Raw genomic sequence first — 25,333 nt, 5'->3', positions numbered from 1 at the left:
CTGGGAAGTAATCCTGAACGGCCGCAGCCCGGCTGGATGCGCTTAGAGGCCTTGATGTCCGCAGCTCCTTAGCCAAGGGGCAGCCTCTGTGTACCGCAGGAAGGAAGCCCTCGGTCACAGCTGCTCTACACCTGGTGCACGCAGCCCTTTCCTGAGAAGTTCCAATTTGTGCCCTCAAGGCCAGCCCTCTTGCTGCCACGTCGTCCCCTTGGCAGTTCAGTCACCATGTGGCACAGGCCTTCCACAGGAGATGACACTATTAGGGAACATCCTTGGGCACAGTACACAACAGGGTGAAATACAAATGAGCTTCCGAGAAAACTTAAATATTTTTTTTTAGGTCACTCCGAAAAAGATCTAAAATTGGGCTGAGGGTCCAGGAAACATCAATCGTGCAGAGTTACGATTCATGAAAATTCTTTAGATTTACTCACTCCATGAAGGGGGTACTGATGTCAGATAGGGAAGGGACCCGAGAGAACGTCTGTCTCATCCACAGGTTCTCAAGTTTGGCTCCGCATTATCACCCCCTGGGAAGTTTTCAAAATATGTCACTTGCCCTAGTCCTACCCCATAGATTCAGACCTAAGTGGTCTGGGGGTGGGGCCCAGGCATCAGGATTTTTTTAAACCTCATCAAATGATTCTAATAAGCAGCCACATTTGAGAGCCACAAGTCTGGCACATCTCCCTGACGTTACGGAGAAGAAACTGAGGCCCAGAGGGAATAAGGGGTTTGTTCTAAGTGACACAGCATGAGCAAACAAACGATGCCTCCCAGTCCTTTCACAAGGCAACATAAATAACAAAATGAGGACATTTGCATACTGGGGGGGGAAAATGGAAGAGGCTGCTTTTGGCTGGAGGGAACAGTTCTGGAGACACACCACCCTCCCCCCGCCCCCCGCACCACCCCCCCCCCACCCCCCCCCCCCCCCCCCCGCAACCTGGCCTCATCTTCCTCCCCAGCTGATCATTATCTCCCTGGCAGGAGGCATTAAGCTGTAGAATGCAGCTCACATTTCAGGGAAGGAAAAGGACTTAAAAAGAAAATGGGACACATAAGCTTGAGGACATTTACAGTGGGATTTGTGACAGACCTGTCACCTAAAGGACACAATGAAACGAGGGTGTGGAACTGTATGAGATTTATCAGTGGAGTTGTGATCATCCCCAGAGAAGGCTGCCTGTTGGTAAGCTTATAATAATGCTACTATATCAACTCTGAACACACCTTCGTGCAGCAGCGACAAACTCGGAAAAATCTTTTGTGCAGCGGACTCCAATAGTGTAAATATCCCAAAAGTTCTATTTTGGTTTCATAACCGGTGACGACACTAGGTTAGAGACTTTGTAATATCATGTAGTTAAGGCTGAACTTCAACTAAGCTAATTTAATAGACTGTTTATTCTTCTCCCAAATGAGGGGAGCAGTTTTTAAAGGCATGCCAGAGAGAAAATCAAAGGTAAGAAAATTAAATGCCGGCAACAAAAGAATCAAGATGAGGGGATATGGAGACTGAAGTGGTTCACATGACTACTATTTATTTGGAGGAAATGCACTGGTTTGATTTCCCTCCAGTCTATTAAGAGATGTTCATCAATAGCTATCCTTCCTTCTATAAACCTAAGTGCTTAATGAGCTCATGATGTGAGATACCTGAGCAAAGAAAAGGGTTTGAGGGAGTGTCACTTTATACTGAGCCCCAGTGCAAGGCACTTCATACAATGGGTAATCTGGAGCATTGCTTTAAAAAGAAAAAAAAAAATTTTTTTTTTAAATAGCTGCTAGGGCTTCCCTGGTGGCGCAGTGGTTGAGAATCTGCCTGCCAATGAAGGGGACACGGGTTCGAGCCCTGGTCTGGGAAGATCCCACATGCCGCGGAGCGACTAGGCCCATGAGCCACAACTACTGAGCCTGCGCGTCTGGAGCCTGTGCTCTGCAACAAGAGAGGCCGTGATAGTGAGAGGCCTGCGCACCGCGATGAAGAGTAGCCCCCACTCGCCACAACTAGAGAAAGCCCTCGCACAGAAACGAAGACCCAACACGGCCAAAAATAAATAAATTAATTAATTAAAAAAAAAAAATAGCCGCTATTGGAAGGCTGGAGAACACATGTGCTCGACTCAATAAAAAACACAGATGATGTGTCTGGCAGAGCCTCTTCTTTGTAATCCTGTACATTACTACTTCTCTTAATAAGAAACCCCTTGGCCTTCTTGATTGCTTACGCATCTGGAACCTAGGCTTTAGAAGATTCCAGTGTGGGACAACTTACCAAGCTTTGAAAATCCCACGGCCTGTACTTCAGACACATATACAGCTTTCAGTCCTTCCATGAGGGCCCCCTATTTTTCATGGGGCTTTCTGGGAGCTCATCTCCTGCAGTTCCCAGACCCAGAAATGTATATAAATTACTTGTGCACGTGTTTAAGACACAGATTCCCAGGCCCCTGCCACAGGCCATCTGATTGAATGTGGCTGAAACGGGGCACAGAAATCTATGTAACTAACAAATGTCCTAGGTGTTGTGATACAGCTGGCCCCTGAACCAGTATTTAGGAACCACTCGTAGAAGCCCAGCAGCCTTACAGCAAAAGGTCAGCAGAAGAGTGATGAGGGCCACGTCCACTCATGGCCAATGAACTTGACCAATGGGGTTGAGTTGCTTTGAGGCCACCTCAACTACTAATTTCAACATGATTACCTGAATTTATCCACCTAGACAATCCATGATGGTCAAATAAATAAAAGGATGCATATAATTTTTTTTAGTCTGTTGCTTTAGAAATTCATAGTTTATCTTGCTAAAGAGAATTTTCTAGGATAGAAATCAATGTGTCCAGTAAATCTTAAAGTCTAACAAGATTGAGGAAAGGCAGAGAGGAGATTTGTAATTTTCTAAAACATTTTAGTATGCTGAGCCTTAAAGGCCAACTCCACAAAATCCATCTGAAACGTAAGACACGGTCTGACTGTCTGAATGCACTCCCACCCCACCTGCTTCTAGCAGAGGGAATGCAGCATTGTAGGAGCTGCATATAAGCTTACTATTCAATGTTGCAGTGATGACATGAAAAATCCTGATTCCACCTGGCAGCAACTTTCCACTATCTTGGCGGGTCTCAGCCATAATCACTGTGGTGTGTGGAGCTTGGACAGATTATGGGGCTGGCTGGAAACCAAGAAACTAAAAAGCAGTCCAGCAAGGGACTCTGTGTTGGAAATGCCATAGCCCCAAATGCCCATGACCATATTTCTCACAGACAGCCCAGGAATTTAAGTTCCACTGTTAGTCTCCAGAAAATCCTGCCTTTCCCGAGGCCCTGAAAAGTGGCAATTTCTCACTTAATATGACTTTTAGGGAGAATGTCAATCAACATACATCCATGTATTCCCCTTTCTCAGAATCATCTCTCGCCCTGTGAGAACAGGAAAGCTTGACGTGGCCCACTGCCCTCCCCACTTCCAAAATGTATGCAATCAGTCTCAGAAAGGAAAGGGGATGGAAAGTAAGAGTTCTACTTCTTTACTGACTAAAATGTAGGCACTTTGGGCCACCTTCATGGTTTCCTTGGGCTTGACAGCTATCTTAGTCTATCTGGGCTGCTATAACAAAATACTACAGGCTGGGTCGCTTATAAACAACAGAAATTTATTTCTTACAGTTCTGGAAGCTAGACGTCCAAGATGGGGATGGCAGCATGGTCAGGTTCTGGTGAAGGGCCTCTTCTGGGTTGTGGACTTCCTGCTGTGTCCTCACGTGGTGGAAGGGGTGAGGGATCTCTCTGGAGCTTCTTTTATAAGAACACTAATCCCATTCATGAGAGCTCCACTCCCATGACTTAAGCACCTCCCAAAGACCCCCCCACCCCACCTCTTAATACCATCATCTTTAGGGGTTAGAATTTCAGCACATGAATTTTGCTGGGAGGGTGGGTGGTGGATGGGGAAAGCTCCATTTAAGGAACTTCCTCTCTCCAGCCTGACACGTGCCTCAATAGACTTTGAAGTGATCAAACCCAGGAGGTAAAGAATTCTTCCAATGTAGGCGATTTATCACTTGAATCAAGTACTCATGGGGCTGCTTCATCAGAGCGGCCTGGTCCCACACACAGCCTTCTGCCCTCTTCTTAGGGGTGTGTAGCCCAGCATCATCACTTATCACTTATGTTTTTGAAATGCACGTCTTCTAAGGGGTGTTGAAACATTAATCAAAAATTCTGGGGCCAAGAGGATTACTTTGCACTATGTTTGCAGAGGAACACGATCTCATCAGCTAAGCCAATTAAGTCGGGGACAGGTTTCGGCTTGCTGAACTTGACAAACAACTAAATAATAACAATTACTGTCTCGATTAAATGAAGTGTGTTATGATATCATAAATTCAGCCTTGGTAGGATGTCATGAGGCTATTACGGGAAGTCTTAAGTCCGAAATGATTTCTGTCCAGTGCTCCTAGAGAGGAAAAGAAATGCCCTGCAGCCAAATCTAAGGTTTAATTCATACAAGAGACTTGGCTAATGTCACCAACCACAAATGCTGCGTTTTCCTGGCTCTGGACAGCAGCAGGTTCCAGTGAATTAATTACAGCCACTCTATTTCTACTCTGCATGGCTTTTCAATTACTGCCTATAACGAGACGGTTTTTACTTTTGTGAACATAAACGCATAGCTTTCCCACCATAGGAATGGAGAGCCGAGGGAAAAGTAATACAAACCTGATCATTTTACTACTAGGTCACTCACTGGCAGCTTGCCAAGCCTGCTGGTTCTAGAAAGCAGTTACTACTTGAGTCCTAGGGCTCCTGAGGAGCTTGAGCAGGGAGCAAGGGTCACCACCCAAATGCCTACAGGGGCCAGACAGCAGAGGCCAATCGCAGGTGCACAGAGGGTGGGCTTGATGGGGACCTGACTGCCTGGACAAAGTCCGGGGTACAGCAGCTACTAGGCTAACTGTTTGTTGCTGTGGACAAATGCAGGCCTGGTGGGGCAGGTGCTGCTCACTCTGGCATGTTCAGTTTGTGAAAAGTCATCTAGTTATACATTTATGATAGATGCCCTTTTTGGATGTGTGTTATGCTTCATAAAAAAGTTTTTTTTAATGGGCTAAGGGCCACATTTCTGGGGGCCAGAGACACCAGAACAAGAGAGCAAGATGGGTATAATCAGGGAGGATTCAGAGTAACTACCTGGAACAGGTGCTGTGTGAAGCTGGCTTTCACTGTGCCAGCCAGGACATAGGTACAGGTGGGATGGCAGAGTTTAAAAAACCTGGGATAGAGAGATTGACTTAAAAACATCACATTTGTGTAGAACAGGATATATCAAACGCTTCTATTAGGTTGGCCAAAAAGTTTGCTCGGTTTTAAGTAAAAAGAAAAGACTCATTTTCACCAAGAACTTTATTGAACGTATTCATTAACCAAATGTACTTTTTGGCCAACCAACATTTGGGTTAACACTTAAAAGTATATATGGATATGCACAGAAAGTTTCTAGATGACACACAAGAAACTGTTAACAATGGTTGCCCCTAGCAGGTGGTATGGAGTGGAAGGGAGATTAACTTTTTATTGTATTCCCATTCACACTCTTTGAAGTTTTATTATGGGAGAGTATTATTTTTTAATTTAAAAAAGAAAACGTCAGGAAAGAAAATGCTTAAAATAATTAAATTACTATAAACCTACAAGGACTCTAAGGGATTTAACTTCTTTTAAATCAGCAATTTTTGATATGCTAACAATGTAAATGCAATTAAATGAACAGATCACTCCTTTGAGAATAAAAACGTCAAAACGTATACAATACACACACTTTGTAATTCCTGATGAATAATAGCTATGATTTAAACACATATAGTGAAACCTCTTCATAATATGGTAACTGGGGAATAGAACTAAGAACCAAACTACAGGCTAATCATTTTCTCTCAAACTTTAACTCGACTGTATATTGTTATGTTATTTGAAGAAATGTGCAGAAATGAGCCTTATAATAGTCCTACTATAGTCCCTATATAAGCCTTATAATGGTCCTACTACAGTATGCCTTAGACTTGAAGACAGTGCCACACCGTGATAGGACCCATGAGGACATTTAAGTGTTGGAAGAAGGACCGAGGCACAACCAACAGCCTTTCAGGTTACAAAGCTTTCATTGTTCATTCCTACGACCACCGAGACAGTCAAGAGAGAGGGCCATGGGAAGCATGCTTATGTGCCTGGAGTCATAAACATGCACCATGCACTGGCTGTAGAATCACCTGGAGAAAGGAGTTGAAGACAAGTACGTAAAACCAAACCCTGCTTAGAATAACTGGTATGCTCCTTTAACCATGAGCTATATTCCTTATAAAATACTCAACATTAAAACAGCCATATAGGGTTTAAAATCTAGAAATCTGTTATCTCACTCCGACACTTATTCATTATGTAATATACTGTGGGAACATCCCTTAACTGCCCTGTGCTTTGGTTTCCCCACCTATGGAAGTCAATTAATAAAATAGATCCAGGACAATTTAGGCATCCATTCTAACCCGCAAGTGATCTGTCTAAACTAGAGCAAAAAGGATAGGTGACTTCAGTTTTTACCCAAAGGAAATATATAATTCTGAGGTCCAATTGTGTTTTGAAATTGTACGGTGGAGGGAGGACTGATAGTTGTCTCCGACTATTTGGAAGAAAGTTGAGTTTATGTGTCAACCAAATCCAAGACCACTAATTAAAAAGGCTGAAAAACTGACCCTCTGTCTTACCAAAATGCTGCAGCCACCATGCATATGAATAATGAGGCCTTATTCGTTTGTCACTAGCAATACGTGATAAATTTCTTTCTGTTGCTGCATAGCTGTGATCATAGCAAGTGACCTGCATATTTAAGTACAACCCACATATTTAGTCTCGTTCTGTTCTGTGAAATCTACCAACACAGAACAGAGTTTAGTAACTAGAAAGTGCCTAAGTGACAAAATCATCAAGACAGTGGAAGGGAGCCACTGAGTCCCTTGTGCCATTCAAGCAGAAGGAGCCATTCTTCTTTGAAAGAAAACACTGGCACTCTTATCTTCCTAAGGTGGGTCAACTGACAGAAGCAAAACCTAGAACTAATTGGTCTTTTCTTGATCTTAAACAGAGCATCTGTACTCAGTCTACGACGTTCGCTGCCTGAGTCACATCCTGGCTCCACCGTGCACTAGCCTTGTGACCTCAGACAAGTTATTTAAATTCTCTGCGCCTCAGTTTCCTCCTGTGTAAAGTGAAGAGAGTAATGACACTTCTCACCTAGGGTTGCTGTCAGGAGTAAATCAGTTATCCTACCAAAGAGTTTAGAAGAGCCCCTCCATGAATGTTAGTTTCCATTATGCTGATAACTTTTTGTTGGAAGGAAGAAAATAAACAGAGCTTCTTTTGAACATATTTTCTTTTTTAAAATTTTCATTTGCAAAGAGAAAGGTAATGGAGATGAGACAAAAAGGAAAAGATGTATAGGAAATAGCAACTATTATCTATTTAGTAGCATGTGTGTAAAAGACATTGTAATACATTATCTCATTTGCTTGTTATAATAACTCTTTGAGGTAGGTGTTATTATTAGTCATCTCCAGATGAGGCAGCTCAGCTTAGAGCTTCATGATGTGCCCATGATTACACAGGAGATTTAAGCCCTAGTCTATCTGACTGTAAGCTGCATACTCTGCCCTCCGTACTAAACTACCAGGCTGGGAAAAATAAGGAGAAGGAGGGGGTAAGGTGAGAGAAAAAAACTAATGGAGAGAAGCAGACCAAAGTACCATATACATTTTCAGCCATGAGCTGAAACTTTTGTCTAGAGGGAAAACATAAACACTTAATGTCAAGATTGTAATGATAAAATGTGACATCATTCTCACCACTGAGGAAAACTAGCATTACTAGTAGCTTGGAACATTTTATAAACACACTTGTATTAGTGTATCAAGTTAAACATTCACCAAAATGCTACTGGTTGGGCATTAAAATGTAGAGATAAATCCAAGCTAGTCCCCATACACCCCACAAAGTTGTGTGCAAAATGTCAGGGTCAGTACCCCAGAACAAGTAGAAGTTCACCATTGTTAATGTTTGTGTCAACAGAAACATCTCTCTATTTAAAAGCCGTATGATGGTTTTCAATTTAGCATACATATTACTTTTCAAAACTCTACCAAATGAAATGCCCAGATTGTTCTGTAATTACACGATAGTTACTGCCTTGTGACTGCACAGACTCTGTGAATCGCAACCGTCTTCCCACACAGAATAGCAGGCTCTCCCAAAAGACAAACTTAATGTATCTTTTGGGTCAAATGTTTTTCCTTGTGCCCTGCTCCATTTTCCATTATCATGTTACTTGCCACTGCCCCCCTTAATCATAGGCTTGGGAAGGGGGATGAGGTCAGCCTTCCCTCTACTGCTAAGGCCACTATTCATGGCTCCACTGAATTAAAGAGAACCCACTCAAGCGCACTGCCGCACGTTACAATGCCAACCCGTCCCCTTCATCGCAGCACAGCAGTGATCCCCGTTACCCCAGTGCCGGTTTTAATTACAACACAAGGATCATCTCAGTTCCTTATCACAGAACTGTGGTATCTGAAGGAAAACAATTCGTTTGGTGGGGTTTTGAGATCAGATAGGTAAATCTGACAAGTTTTCCTTTTTGCCAGTACAAAGTATCTCTAAAATATAAACTTTCCTTAATTCAGCTGAATCCAAATAAACTTGATACCGAGATAACTGCACTCATCCTCTGAAAAAGTTTTCAGGTCAATTTGTTGGTACTCAGTGCAGATCTGGTCTAGAACTTTAGGTGAGAGGCAAAAAAAAAATCACACCACTGGGAAATCTGAATGTGATCATTGAACCAGGGTCTCAATTACTCATACAGGAAAGAAGACTTATCAGATGCTCCTCCAGCCATTGTTAGAAGTAAGCAGATGAATGAGAAGAGAGAGTCTGCACAGAGTTACTAAAATAAGATGAAATGGAAGCTGGCAGCCCAGTCCCTATACTCAACATGGTTCTGTTTTATGAAGTTCTGGCCATTTTTGGCACTGATCATTTTTGACCTCAGCACGTGCTGGCCTTGCAGAGTGGAGACTAGCCAGTTTGGCATCTCGGAATGTTGAGGAGAGCTTGGGACTGAGAGACTAGAGTAAGTCATTGGCAGAAGCCCCTCAAAACTGCAGCATCCTAAACTGAGATACTGCCTCTCCTGGAGGGTTATAACCCATCACCTTCCCCGCAAATACTCCTCTAGCGCTAGTCATGAAGTCAGCAGCTCCAGGGTACAGTGCAATGAGTTTGGAGATTTGCAAAACTTAGACCTGCCACTCACTTTATTTCCCCTGATAGGAAGCTCTGGTTAATGTTCCAGTACCTTTTTATTTTCCATGCTTCTCCCTCTTTCTGGAACCCTCCTTCCTTCCCAGGTTTTTGTGTATTCCTATTTGTCCTTCAAAACTGAGTTCAAACTAAGTGTCAACTCTCCTCAAAAAAACTTTCATGACCACACAACTGCCCCAATCTGATTTATATAGAAGTCTTTTGTCACTCTCCCAAATGCTATAAATGCCATTCAGATCACCTTACACTGCCTAGTTTAAAAAAAAAAAAAAAAAAGCCATATTTATCTGTGAGGAGCCACATCTTATTCAATCTTTTCCAGCCTGAACCTGGCATAGTACCTGGTTCTCACAAAAGAAGGTCATTGGGAGCACATGCTTACATGCTTGCACAACCTCTCTGTGCCTCAATTTTCTCATCTGTAAAAGGGTATAATAATAAGACATAACTGATAGGGTTATTGTGAAGAGGAAACCAGAAAATGAATGTATAGTGCTTAGAAGAACTGTGACCTCTTATTATTAAATATTTGTAAAATTAACAAGTAAATATAATCTTCAGTAAGTTACTTTAGACACAATATCTTCTATGAAATGGAGATAATCTTGTTTCTTTATAGGATGGTAGTAAAGATCAAATGAGATAACTAGTTGATGAAAGTACTTTGAAAGCTGTAAAGGACTATTTAAAAACTGGCATTTTATGATTATTACCTGACAAATTATATAAGATTTCTAAACCAGAACTCAAAGAAGAGTCTTTAGTGGCTGGTTAATGCAGGGGTTGCCCAAGGCCTTACCCAAGCCTTGGGTTTCTTCCTTTACTTTCCAACACAGACCATAAAGGTACAGTCACATGGACCACGAATAAGGGTAAGGGAAAAGAGATCCCTAAGGTCTAAGCAGAATTGAGAATACTACCCATCTAAAGAGAACACCAACAACCATAGAATCTGGAACATCCAGGGAACTCAGGATGTACAATCACTGCTGAGTGATTCTGATCATATCACAAAACCTATGAAATTCAAGAGCTGGAAAGGATTTTTGAAATCACTTGTTCCTATTCCCTTATTTTACTGATGAGAAAACTGAGGTCTATGGATCCCAAGCAACTGGCCCAAAACTACATGTCAAGCTAGTGACAAAACAACTCAAGTCTCCTTATTTGTAGCTCTATATACATTTTGCTTATACTGTACCATGTTCCCTTTATCTTTTCTGGGGTGGTCTTTAGAAACAAACCTGGGTTCAAATTCCAGTTTAACCATTTATTAATTCTGTGACTGAGTTATTGAACTGATCCAAGCCTCAATTTCTTCGTTTGTAAAATAAGGATGATAGTATCTTTTAAAAGTTTACTATATGATAAAAGGGGTAATGTCTGTACATCAGGTAGCAAAACCTGTGCCTCGTACTCACTTCCCCTCTCACTAATTTCCTATAGCAACTATTGTGATGTTCTTTAAAACTAAACAATGCATAAAGACCAACACTATATTGTAAAGCATCTCTTTTGAAGAAAGCACCTAAGAACTGACATTTGTGAAATTTTCTTTTGGTATTGAAATGGTTAAAAAAAAAATCCTTCTGGTTTAAAATCTGACTGCATCAACGTTCCTACTTTCCACATAACATGCCCTTCTCCGTGGCAGCCGTCACGTATAACAGGGTATATAGTAAAGCAGTGTATAGCACAGTGCTGCACTATATCTCATGTTTGCTTTCTCACCTCTGCACCTTTCCCACCAGGTACCATTAGGCTGCCAGTTCCAGCTACTGCTTTATCCTTTCTTTTCCCTTTGTGCCCAACCGCGGCTTTAAGGATGTCTTGTCTGTGGACAGCTCCCTTTATCAACACAAGACAGAAACTGCCCCAGAGTGACCTGGGCTCTGTCTTCCTCAAGAGACCAGAGGCCTCTTGTCCATGTACCTGGCGGCCTATCTCCCCTGGCCAGTGTCCACCTCCTCCTCCACAGGCCCCTTAGCGGCTCACCTGGCCACCAACTTCTCACCCTCTGATACCTGCTTTTATAAAAAGATGTGGCGACAGGACCAAGTGGGAAAGTTGAAGTGGGCGGCCACCTCCGCAGCAAGCACAGGGCCTAGGCCCGGGTCTCTATCCTAAGCGCAACAAAACTTAGCTGTTTGCCTTCCCGGGGCGGTCCCCAGGACGCCGGCACCCCAAGGCACCCCGCGCGGTTTGCACCTGCGGTGGGAATGGGTCCCGGGAGGATGCAGGGACGGGACAGCCTGGAGCGCTCAGAGGAGACAGGACCCACGGTGGTGACGTAGTTAGGAAGACACAGCTGGCCCCAACTAGCCTCAAACTCTGGGTCCTGATCCCTTCTCCCCTTCCTCTCCACACCCAGGGAGAACCTTGAGCCACTTTTCCAGCCTCTGAGGTGGGAGCAGGAGCCTGGCACCGGGAAGCCAGGGCACCGCACTCCAACCACTCCGGAGGGCGCCCCCCGCCCCCAGCCGCAGTTACGGTCCATGTCGCGTCCGGAGGAGTAGGCGGCGACGGGCAACCCTATTCCCTCACTCCGGGGCGAGGGATACGAGGTGGGGAAAAAGGAATCCGCGCGAGTGTTAAGGGGGAGAAGGTAGCACTCTTGCGGGGTCTCCCCAGTCCTGTCCGGGAGAGGGGCGAGGTCACCCCGCTCCACACTGTCCCCACGGGAGCTCGGGGCGGGCTGCTTATCCTGGTTAGCAGCCGGTGCGCACGCGGACGCGCGCATCCTTCCCCACCCCGACCGCCGACCCGCCCAGGACCCACGCCGGCGGTGAGGGGTGTGCGCACCTCGTCTCCGCGTGCCCCGAGCGGCCCCCTCTCCCCTCAGCGACACTCCGGGCGCCGCCCCCGCCGCCGGCCCGGCGCAGCCAGCTCACCAGATGGCCATCCTGCTCTTGGGGTAGTCCAGCCGCTCCAGGCAGCCGAGGAAGTGAGGCAGCGAGTGCGCAGCGTTACGCGCGAGGACGACTACCATCACCGTGGGTCTCTGCAGGGGCGACTCGGAGAATACTACCGCCTCCCCTTCGTCGTCTTCGGAGTCCGGCTCGGCAGCGAAGCGCGCCCGGCAGCCGCCGCGGAGCAGAGCCCACGAGAGGAGTAGCAGCGCCCAGGCCAGGGGGGCAGCGGGGCTTGCGGCCATGTTCAGGGCCGTGGCGGGCGGCTGGACGACCGGCCGTGGATGCCCGAGGCCGGCAGCGAGGGGCGGAGGGGAGGCGGCTGGCGCGCGCGCACTGGCAAGACCTCCGCAGCCCAGGACCCTCCCGCCGCCGCCGCCGCCGCCGCCGCCGCTGCCGCCGCCGCCGACCCGCCGCCGACCCCGCTGCACTGCCCAGGCCCTGCCGCGGGGGCGCGGAGTACCTGCCGCCGCCGGCGCTCGTCTGGGACTCAGGCTCGCAGACAGTCGTGTCGGTGCGGCTGTTTGTCCCGAGTCCCGCGGAAAGTTCCTCTAGTCCAGGCTCAGCTTGTACAGCTGAGGTCTGTGGCTTCCCCCAGAGCCGTGAGGTGTGGCCGTGTCTGCCAATGGGCGTGTGAATGCGTGTGTGTGTATGTGTGTGTGTGCGCGCGCGCGCGCTCGAGCGTGTGTACATAACGGTACGCCTCCAAGAAAATTTATTCTGCTTTTGCAAACCGCAGTCTAAAGTCCTTCACAGTGATGCAATGTATCCAGTTTTTCATAATGCACCTATTGACTAAATGGGTAGAGCTCTAAAATGGAAAGTCACCTAATGAGTCACTACTGTGATAAACAGTTTTTTAACTTCCACAAAGGCAGAATGTTTGCATTTCCTCACACTTAAGTGCTCTTTAAATTCATTCTTGACTGAGTAGACCCCCAATAAGATCAAGTTGGAAGACTTGGAGAATTTTAGAGCCAGATAGAACCCTTGAAATTAAAGAAAGCCCCTTGGGGGCCAGGTCCTCTACCTGCCAACTCAGGGTCCTGAGCTTCCTGACAGGGTGGCATGTTAAGGAGGAGATTCACTTAGATGGTGTTCTTTTTCCTTAATGACCCAAACTGACAAAGAGTCACAAAGAGAGGGAAGATCTGTACATGCTGGAGGAGAAGTATAAGGAAGAAGGAAGGAAGAGGGAAGGTAAATTAGCAGGTAAAGTGAAATTGCTAGGATACACTATCGAAGGATATTTAATCTTGAACATAATGGAGGAAAGCTAGTAAAGAAATCTGGAGTTCTTTCTCTGTGGAATTGTGTAGACTTTAATTTATCTGTGTGCAGGATGGATTGATGACCTCCAATCCCAGCTTGCCCTACACGGTCTTCTTACTAGTTGTATCCAAACTTCTCCACAACTATTAGACACCTTCTTCACTCTCCTTCCACCCCCTCCCTTCCTCAGAAGAATATCACCTCCTTTACTGAACTCCCTAAATGCCCCTGTCTCTGATTAATATCCCTACCAATGCACTGCTTATTTGCAGGTGCCTATTCATGACAGAGCTTCTGATCCCATCCTCTCCCTTCTAGTACAGGACTTTTCTCCATTTATCTCCACTCTACTGAATCTTCAACTTGTCCCTTTCCATCAGCTCCTTTCCCTCAAGCTAAAAACTCAATCAGGGGACTGCCCTGGTGGCACAGTGGTTAAGAATCTGCCTGCCAATGCAGGGGACACGGGTTCGAGCCCTGGTCCAGGAAGATCCCACATGCCGCGGAGCAACTAAGCCCATGCACCACAACTACTGAGCCTGTGCGCCACAACTACTGAAGCCCGTGCGCCTAGAGCCTGTGCTCCGCAACAAGAGAAGCCACTGCAGTGAGAAGCCTGCGCACGGCAATGAAGAGTAGCCCCTGCTTGCCGCAACTAGAAAAAGCCTGCGTGCAGCAATGAGGACCCAATGCAGCAATCAATCAATCAATAAAAAGAAAAGAAAGAAAAAGAAATTTAAAAAAAACCTCAATCAGTCATCTTCTATCCTTAAAGAATTAAAAAACAAAAAATCTTGGCTCTCTTTCTAGCAATCCCCTCTCTTGGCCAAGCCCCTTTGAAAGAGAGCTCTACACTTGCTTTCTCCACTTCTTCAATTTCCATCTCTCCTACCACAGTGCATGTGGTTTCCCACTTTTTTACTGCGGTTGATCTGGCAAAGCCATAGATGACCTCAGTATTGGAAGATTCAGTGAACTATCTTCACTTCTAACCTTCCTGGATTTGTTGTGTCATCTCTCCTCCTTGGTCTCCTCTGAGTCTACTTGGGCGCAAGCCCCTTCACCGTGTACTACTCTTCTAGCCCTACATGTTCTCCCAGGGTGATTGCAGCCTCCAAATCTCTGTCTCCTGCTCTAACCTCTTTGCTAACATTCATACTTCTATGTTTAATGGCCTGCAGACATTTCCTTCTGCTCCATCCTCCTTCAGGAATTGCCCTCACTCTCAGTTTTGTAGGGCAAGCTGAGAGTTAAATACCTGTCAGAGGTGTCATGACAGGCATGTACGCCAGCCACATTGGAGGCACAGACGAAGGCACAGCCACTTATGCAGGGGACATGTTGCTGGAGGGACTATTTGAAAGGTTCCATGGAGACCATCTCCATGTTGTTCTGTCTTCCTTCTTTCCCTTTCTTGGCCTGTTTCCCTCATCTTTCAAGACTAAGATCCCCACTCCTCAGCAAAACTTGGTTTAATGCCCTGCATTTGTAAATGCAGGGCATTAAAGCTAGGGAACCATGTTTCTGTCGTATTTCACTTCTGTTACCAAAGCTTATCCAAATCCATGTTTTTTCGAAAAATGAAATGAGGCACCAAAACTACACTGGTGCTTTGCCCTGTATGACCTCTAACAACATTTTTAATGAAATCAGCTGTGCAGAGTCCTAAAATAATTACCGCCTGGTCTATAGATAAAATCAAGTTTCACAGCCGTGCACCTTGAAAAACACCTATTTAAAACTTTTAGTCAATTTAGAGTGTTCATTTAGTCACTGAGGATATTGAGGGCATGATAGGGTAGGTAACAGTGGATCATTTTAAAGATGGGGCTTGAGGGGTGGGGAGCGAGGAGGGGAAGCTCCGGGAAAGTTGAGTCCTCATCTTACTAACAGATTTATGCCACAAGTTCTTTAGAAATCAGTGATGCAAGTCTTGGATGATTTTCTTTCCTCATAGAATCAATGTTATAAAACAGTTAATTTGTAAAAACTAATTTAAAAATAAAAGCTAACTATGCTTCAAAATATTCATCACTTATAATGCTCTTTCCATGGAAAACTTGTTGAATTGAAAGCCACCGCATCTCCTTGTCTCTGCTGCTAACAGACTGTCCCCCATAGTTCTTGCACGCATGTTAGAAGTAAGCACTTTTGCTCACCTCCCCTCTCCACACTGTGCCAGCCCAGGGAACTTCCCTCTTTGTTTTTCCCCAGGGACAACAAAACCTCTTTGACTCTCATTCTCAGCACAGCTGTGGCAGGGGCAGGGCCTCTGAGGTGGACAGAGGGCTTCTTGCAGGAAGAGTCTTGAGGTGTCTGTGGCTCCAGCAGCCAAGAAGAGGAGGAAATAAATGACTTTGGGGCAGAAGTAACACACTAGAAAGAGCAATGGATGCTTAGAGTTGGAGCTAGATTTTTGTCTCACATGTGTCACTTATTATATGTGTGACCTTGGAGACTTGACCTCTCTGGACATCAGTTTCTTCCTATGTAAAAACACTTTTAAATGCTCGCCTTATTTGTTCATTCCACAAACATTTATGAAATTACTAAGTGTCAATCATTTGGGTGTTGAGTGTTTGAATCCTTCTTCTCTAGAGAAAGGGGCAGAAGGTGTCCTGCCCTGGTGTCCTGCTGGGCCAGAGTTGGAGAAGGGAGTCTCTTGGATGAATCAACAGGGATAGTTTTTCCTGCACCGAAATACCTTTTTTTTTTTCCTACTTGGATCTTTTATTCCCTTTTCTTTACCAGCCTAAAATCCTACCATGTAAACATTCATCTGAATTGACAATGATGCCAATTTCAACACAAAAACACTTGAGAGAAGAATCTTAGGCAATAGTTTCTGTCATTCCTACATTTGTGTGAATTAAATCAGAGTTCGTAAACTCAGGACCTAAACTGAGGTGCACTCTAAGAAGCTTTGATGAAGGGAACAGAACGGGATCCTCATTTGGAGCACAGAACCCTTTGATGACAAAGCAAATCCTGTGGATTTCTGATATGTGGGCTTGAGGCCTCCAAGTCCAAGAGGGGGAAAGGATATGGGAGGGTAGAGGGAGAAAAAAGAGCCATGACCGAGGTGGAAAGGGCTAAACTTAAACTGTTCCACTTTCAAAGTTTTGTCTAAGCTCTGGCCTGCATCCAAGAATGATATAATAGTCACCATAGGAAAATGTTTTTCAATTCCAAACACATTTACACAAATTTAAAATGCATGCCTTTATCTCATTTGAAAAGACTAGATATGTTTCTTAAATTGTATTCACTTATTTGTTTCAGGGTTTCCTCACTGCCTGCTGTGTCAAGGCACAGGTGCTGGAAATGCATGGATAGTTAAGATGCATCCAAAGACCGAATAAATGTAATAAAGTGGTATACATCTTATGGTGGAAAAGGAAGGAAGTGAAGGTGGTTAGGAAATGCCTCATTAAAGAAATGCCTTTGAACTAAGTATTGAAAAATGAGGAGCATGTTTTAGGAAAATGACAGTGGGCAGAGGGTAGGGAGAGGTTGGAATTTCAGGCAGATGGAACTATAAAAGCAAAAGAATGAGAGAACACAGCACATAAGAAATCACAATGAGTACAGCATGACTGGAGGGTAGGATAGGAAGTGGGAAGAGAGAAATCTGGAATATTACATGATTTTTATATAATTATCATATATAGAAAATCATTTCTAGAAAAGCCAAAAATTCAGTTAAAAATGGAAAAAAATGAGCTAAATAGCTGATGTATAGTTAGCCTACATAGTGCTTTCAAATGTTCATCTGTTTTTAAAGATATTGAATGGTCACAATCATATGGCAGTTGCAGGTTTCAGGTGATTAAAGTCTCAAAACCAAAATTTTAGTTTAAATATACCAATTTTCAAACTCAGTAATTTTGAATTTACATGGTTAAATATCTTATTTTAAACAGATAAAAACCATTCTATTTTCAACATATAAAAACATCTTACAAACATATAAAAGCATTTAGTTCTTCATTTTATTATCTAAAACAATAGTTCCTAATACTTTGTAGAATGAAGACACTTTTTTGAATATAAAGAAAAAAGAAGATAAGACCTTGCACATGACAGTAGTTGTATTTTTGGTAACCACCAAAAGTACCTAATGGCACGATCTGCTCTGGCCTCAGCCACTGTGTGCAAGGAGTCTCTTGGACTATCCTGCATAGGCCATAGGGACTTTTTGACATTGCCCTTTCTCTGGGATGAGATGGGATTGATGGACAGTTGCTGGTGTTCTTGGGTGTATTTTAGTTTTCTGAATGTTCTCCTTACTGATTTACAAAAAGAGCCTGTTAATTAATTATGGCCTGGCAAAGAGAATGGAATTTCCCATGATCTTAGCATGTTCTAAAACATATTAACTGAATTAACACAACATTTTAAATCAACTATACTTCAATAAAAAAATACTAACAGAATGTATATTTTATTAATTATAACTGCATGTATAAAATATGAAAACAGTAATTCATATGTATGAGATGTAGTGTAGATTTAATTAGTCTGTAGATAAAGCTTGGTGCAGAAGTAGATCCCACAGTGGAGTAGATTACACAGTCTTTGCAAAACTCTATTATCCGCTGGGGTAACTAATAAATGAATTCAGTAAAGCTGCAGGATACAAAATCAATATGCAAAAATCAGTTGCCATTTTATACACTAACCACAAACTATCTGAAAAAGAAATTAAGAAAATAATCTAATTTACAGCAGCATCAAAAACAATAAAAAATTTAGAAATAAATTTAACCAAGAAAGTAAAAGATCTGTAAACTATAAGACATTAATGAAACTGAAGACACAAATAAATGGAACTATAAATCTTTATGGATTAAAAGACTTAATATTGTTAAAATGTCCATACTACTCAAAGCCATCTATAGATTCCATGCAATCCCTACCAAGATTCCAATGGCATTTTTTGTAGAAATAGAAAAAACAATCATAAAATTCATAGGAAACCATAAAAGACCTTGAATAACCAAAGCAATCTTGAGAAAGAACAAAGCTGGAGGCATCATACTTCCTGATTTCAAGCTATATTACAAAGCTATAGTAGTCAAAACAGTAAGGTACTGGCATAAAAACGGACACATAGACCAATAGAGCAGAATTTAGAGCCCAGAAATATGCCAATTAACATTTGACAAGGGAGCCATAAATACTCAATGGGGAAAAGGATATTCTCTTCAATAAATGGTGTTGGGAAAACTAAATAGTATTCACATGCAAAAGAATGAACTTGGACCCTTATCTTAGACCACTTGAAAAATTAACTCAAAATGGACTTAAATGTAAGACCCCAAAATGTAAAACTTCTACAAGAGAACATAGGGGAAAAGCTCTTTGACATTTATCTTGGCAATGATGTTTCTGGATATGACACCAAAAGTACAGTCAACAAAAGGAAAAATAAACAAGTGGGACTACATCAAACTAAAAAGCCTCTACACAGCAAAATAAATGATCAACAAGATGGAAAGGCAACCTACAGAATGGAGAAAATGTTTGCAAACCATGTATCTGATAAGGGGTTAATACCCAAAATAAATAAGGAATTCATGCAATGCAATAGCAAAAAACCACAGACAACAAACAAAAAACCCAACCACCAACACCAACAACAAAACCAAATAACCCTATTAAAAATGGGCAAAAAACCTAAATAGATATTTTCCCAAAGAAGATATACAATGGCCAACGGGTACATGAAAAGGTGCTCAACATCACTAATCATCAGTGAAATGCAAATCAAAACCACACTGACATATCACCTCACATCTATTAGAATGACTTTTATCAAAGAGACAAGAGATAAGTGCTGGAAAGGATGTGGAGAAAAGGGAACACTTGTACACTGTTGGTGGGAATAAAAATTGGTACAGTCACTACAGAAAACAGCATGGACGTTTCTCAAACAATTTAAAATAGAACTACCATATGATCCAGCAATTTCTATATATATGTGTGTGTGTGTGTGTATGATGTTATATATATCAGTCATAAAAAAGAAGGAAATCCTTCCATTTGTGACAACATGGATGAAACTTGAGGGCATTATGCTAAGTGAAATAAATCAGATAGAAAAAAGGTTAATACTGTATGATCTCTTCTATGTGGAATCTGAAAAGCCAAACTCATAGAAACAAAGAGTAGATTGGTGGCTGCTGGGGCAGGGGATGGGGGAAATGGGTGAAGGTGGTCAAAAGGTACAATCATCCAAAGAAAGAAAAAAGGTACAATCTTCCAAATCTTCCAAAGGCAATCTATAGATTCAATGCAATCCCTATTAAAATACCAATGGCATTTTTCACAGAACTAGAACACATAATTTTAGAATTTGTATGGAAACACAAAAGGCCCTAAATAGCCAAAACAATCTTGAGAAAGAAAACCAGAGCTGGAGGTATCACACTCCCTGACTTCAGGCTATACTACAAAGCTACAGTAATCAAAACAGTATGGTACTGGCACAAAAAAAGACACATAGAGAGCCCAGAAATAAACCCACTCACCTATGGTCAATTTAACCTACAACAAAGGAGGCAAGAATACACAATGGAGAAAAAACAGTCTCTTCAATAAGTGGTGCTGGGAAAACTGGACAGCTACATGTAAAAGAATGAAATTAGAACATTTTCTAATTCCCCATTGGATATTCTTGCCTCCTTTGTTGTAGATTAAATTGACCATAGGTGTGTGGGTTTATTTTGTTGTTGTTGTTGTTTATTTATTTCTGGATATGTTGCCTAAGGCAAAGGAAACAAAAGCAAAAATAAACAAATGGACCTGATTAAACTTAAAAGCTTTTGCATAGCAAAGGAAACCACTGACAAAGTGAAAAGACAACCTGCTGAATGGGAGAAAATATTTGCAAATGATATGACCAATAAGGGGTTAAAATCCAAAATATATAAACAGCTCATACAGCTTAATATAAAAGAAAAAACCGACCTGATTAAAAAATGGGCAGAAGACCTGAATAGACATCTTTCCAAAAAAGACATACAAATGGCCAATAGGCACACGAAAAGATGCTCAACATCGTTAATTACCAGAGAAGTGTAAATCAAAACCACAATGAGATATCACCTTACACCTGCCAGTATGGCTATCAAAAAGTCTACAAATTACAAATATTGGCAAGGATGTGGAGAAAAGGGAACCCTAGTACACTGTTGGTGGGAATGTAAATTGGTGCAGCCACTGTGGAAAACAGTATGGAGGTTTCTTAAAAAACGAAAAATAGAACTACCATATAATGGGACAATCTCACTCCTGGATATAAATCTGAAGAAAACAAAAACACTAATTCAAAAAGGTACATTCGCCCCAATGTTCATAGCAACATAATTTACAATAGCCAAGATATGGAAGCAACCTAAGCATCCATTAACAGATGAATGGATAAAGAAGATGTGGCATATATATACAATGGAATATTACTCAGCCATATAAAGAAATAAAATTTTGCCATTTGCAACAACATGGATGGACCTAGAGGGTATTATGCTTAGTGAAATAAACCAGACAGAGAAAGATGAATACTATATGTCATCACTTATATTTGGAATCTGAAAAATAAAACCAACAAATGAATATAACAAAACAGAAACAGACTCACAGATATAGAGAACAAAGTAGTGGTTGTCAGTGGGGAGGGGAAGGGGGTAGGGGTATGACAGGGGTATGAGATTTAGAGATACAAACTACTATGCATGAAATAAATAAGCACAAGGACATATTGTACAGCATAGGGAAATATAGCCATTATTTTATAATAATTTTAAATGGAGTATAATGTATAAAAATATTGAATCACTATGTTGTACATCTGAAGCTAATGCAAAATTGTAAATCACGCTATACCTCAATATATATACATATATATGTATATGTATATGAATATATATGAATATACATGTACATATATATTATGTGTATGTATACATATATGTATTCATTGCCTCAACTCTGCTTTGCATCTGCAATGTCATCTCTGTCCATATTTGTATGACTCTCTACTTGATTCTGTTGGTTTATCTACCCCTGTAGAAATATCACATACTCTTAATTACAGACCTTTATAAGTTCCCTCAGTTTGTTCATCAGAAGGGTCTTGGTTATTTTTGGCCCTTTATGCCCACATTTCAGAATCAGTTTATCAAGTATTAGAAAATCCCTGTTGGGACTGTGATTGAAATTTACAGTTTATACAATTTATAGATCAGTATTATAAAGATGGCAATTCCCCCCAAACTGACCAATAAATGTTATTGAAGCTCATTAGAGAAGACCTAAATTAATGGACAGATATACTTCTCTAATGAGCTTCAATAACATTTATAATGTTCTCCATAAAGGGTTTGCTCATTTTGATTCTAGGTACCTTATTTTTGTTGTTTTTTTTCCAAATGTAAGCAGTATTTAAAAAAATTAAATATACGATATCCTGATTTTGTAAATGGGGAATTTAGATTGCACTCTTAAATTTATGAGAAATTGGAGAGAACATATTTTGATTATTCTGAATTCTTTTCTATATGTATGAGATTCTTCATACATGCTCATGCATATGAATAGTAAAATATCACAGCATTCTAAATATTTTACTAAAAGTATAAACATCTCACCTATTCTGGAAACACAGAGAATGGGGAATTGTATGCTTTGTGTACAAAAGAAGGAACGAGATATATATGAACATTCTTACAATCAATTAATTAAAAGCTGATCCAGAATGCTAGCCTACATTTTTCAGCTTGAGATCATTGTCTTACACAATACTGTGTCAAAGCTTTTTCTTTTTAACACACTAAACATTCATACCACAATTCAAAGTTCATTTTTCCTCTGGAGACTCTAACTGAATTAATGTCTCTGCCTAAACATTACAGACTTTTTTGTAGGAATAAAATGGTCTGGCTCAGATATCAACATGGGAAATCAGTAGAGCAAGTGCCAGATTACACTGAATTTGATTTCACCCAGTATACTCAGGGGGAATTTTACTTGTTACTTACCTAGCTTTTTTCCTAACCACTTTGGTTCTCTGATATAGTGAACCATTGAAGCATTTATAAAAGGAGAAATTCTTCAGTCTATCAGAAGCTGAAACTCTAACCTGTCCTTGGTGTATTTTACTCTAGATTGTCACAACAGACATTTTGACTACACTTTAAACACTAGGTTAAGTGTTCCCAAATATTTTGTTTTCTTTCTTAACCATTCCCAATCACCAAGACGTATTTATGTTTCCATTGTTTAATACGAAAGGCAAAAGACATTTTATTTTCATTCTTCAACTCTTTATAATAGACGATGACATCAAAAGTCAGAAGCATTTAATATTTATGCTTAAATATACCATGCTTTTTCTAAGCAATAGAACTTCATCTATTTGCCAAAGAATAGCATTAGCCTGTTGCTTTTTTTTTTTTTTTTTTTTCAGTTTATGGTTCTTTCTGTATACTTTTGGAATTCCCTAACCTCCCTGCCCCATACACCTTTCTTTTTTTTTTCTGAAGTTGAAAATCTTCCCTTGAAGATGTCTGAGCTTTGTTCACATAGTACCTAATTCCACTGGATCTCCTTACTGATTTACAAAATTTCCCCTTTCCTCATATGAGGAACAGAACACTCTTAAATGCTTCTATAAGTACCATCACCTGAACTGATTGGGATCTTTAGAGGTGAGAGAGAAAGATCTACTTACCTCTAATTACTTGAATTAGTGTCAGTGCTCAGTGCTTCAAGGAGCCTACTAATTTCAGTGTCATTTGCTCATTTAGGGCTTAGCAGCTGCTTGTAGAGGCAAAGGTTAATGACTTTATTCAAATGTAATACATTCTAGGGCAATTTATGAATCTTCATGCACTTCTCCTTATATGTAATGCATTTTTAAAAATGCATTCAAGCTTTTTATCTGGTTTTAAACAGTTTGACTTCAGCATGGACTTCATTGTGTTTATTTTACTTGGTATTCATTTAGCATTTTGTACCTGCGAATTTCTTCCATAAAATTTGGGGAATTTTAAATTTCTTCCATTTTTTTCCATCCCATTCTATTTCTTTTCTCTTTCTGGTATTTCATTTACATGTATGTTGGATTGACTGATATCATGTGGCAGGTCTCTGAGGCTCTGTTTATTTTTTAAAAATCATTTTTCTCTTTGTTGTTCACCTTGGATGATTTCTTGGATGACTGCTCTACCTTCAATTTCATTTAATTTTTTCCTCTGTAATTTCCATTTGGCTGTTAAATCCAACCAGTGAATTTTTTTTATTTCTGAAACTTTAATTTTTAGGTCCAGAATTTCCATGTGATTCTCTTTTCTTTTTCTCTGATGAGATTTTTTTTTTTTTTTTGTCTCCTGAGAGTTTCATTCACTGAAAATATGTTTTGTTTTACTTCATTGAGGATAGTTATAATAGTTACTTTAAACTCTTTATCTGTCAGTTTCAACATCTGATTCATCTCAGGGCCAGATTCTACAAAATGTGATCCACTTTCTTGATTTTCATTTGTCAGTAGTTTTGAATCATATCTTGGACTTTATGAATAATAAGTTGTGGAGGTTCTGGATTCTATGACTTTTCTCTGATGAGTGTTATTTCCTTTGCATTAGCAGGCAATTTTCTTGGCTAAATTTGAACTATAAACTCTGTTTCTTTGAGGATAACCCTAGCCTCAGTTCAGATCTTTTGTTTTTAACAGAACTGCTGTAATTCTGTTTCAGGTGGTTCAGGATCTGTCAGAGATGTGAGCAGAGTTAGGGGATCCTCTCTCTGGCTCCTGCCCTTTTGGGATTTCTTAATTTCTTCAGCATTCAAAGTTTCCTGGCTTCACTTTTTTGGTTCTCCAGAAAAGAAAAACTGGGAGTTTTCCCACATGCACCCCTGCTGCCAAAGAGCCTGCCTCCTGGACCGCACTTAGCTCCAAGCTAAACTCCAAGCAATGGGCAACTTTCGTTTATGGTTCCTCATCTGCCCTTCTCCAAGCAAGCTTGCCCTCCCCACCAGAGTCATGCTTCTGTTCGCATTCCAGGGTATTCTGCTAGTTGCTTTTTGTATTATGTCCAATTTTTCTAGATGTTTTCTGCTGGGGGATAGTCCAGTAGGGTCTTAGCCTGTCATATTTGGAAGCAGAAGTTCTATCCCCGCCTGGCATTTTGACTCTTGAGAGTCACTTCTTGCCTTGGTTAATGCAATACCTCCTAACCAGTCCCTACTTCCACCCTTGACCCCTAAGGTCTATTCTCAACACTTCAGGAAGAGGGATACTGTGAAAACATAAGAGCAACTTCTGGCGTCTCCCCATTTCACTTTAGGGATTTAGGTAAATGCTTAAAATGTCCTACTCTGCCTGATTGAAACTCCTCGGCCTTGACTTCCACGTCACATGCTTATGCTATGCTGGTCTGCATCCTACTTTTCTGACCGCTCGTGTTTCCTTTTAACAACTCGTGTTTACTCTTGCTCCTCTAACCCTGAAAGGTCGCTCCACCTTAAAAATACGGTCCTTGGCAGTATGGTCTTTCTCCTTTCCACTTTCTTCTCTGGAGATCTCATCCACTTCTACACTTTAAGCTTACATGTCAGGGCAAAGAAGCCTTAAGTCTCCCCCACTTTCTCAGCAGAGCTGCAAACAGCGCTGACGTAAGGAGAATTAAGGGCTTCTGGATTCGGGGTATTCTTGAACCTTCTTCTCGCTAGCATCTGCCCAGATTTGAATAAGCGCAGACCGAAAGGGGAGTGCGTTTG

The 25,333-nt window shown here is 41.6% G+C and overlaps 1 protein-coding gene across 2 annotated transcripts in view; it reads right to left on the bottom strand.

Annotated features, from left to right (window-relative positions):
• COLGALT2 (collagen beta(1-O)galactosyltransferase 2) overlaps positions 1-25,314 on the bottom strand; it is a 141,143-nt gene extending 115,829 nt beyond the window's left edge. The window contains exon 1 of one of the 2 annotated variants that reach the window (XM_082473169.1): positions 12,744-25,314. In XM_082473169.1, the coding sequence (XP_082329295.1) occupies positions 12,744-12,973 (230 nt within the window). In that variant the 5' untranslated portion in view covers positions 12,974-25,314. Of the gene's footprint in view, positions 1-12,262 lie in introns of both variants that reach the window. The other variant, XM_082473168.1, reaches the window with a different exon arrangement.
• Positions 25,315-25,333: the final 19 nt, after the last annotated feature.

Source organism: Balaenoptera physalus, assembly GCF_965194825.1.
Source record: "Balaenoptera physalus genome assembly, chromosome: 1".
In the NCBI taxonomy this organism is placed as follows: Eukaryota; Metazoa; Chordata; class Mammalia; order Artiodactyla; family Balaenopteridae; genus Balaenoptera; species Balaenoptera physalus.
This window is presented reverse-complemented; position numbering and strand designations above follow the sequence as displayed.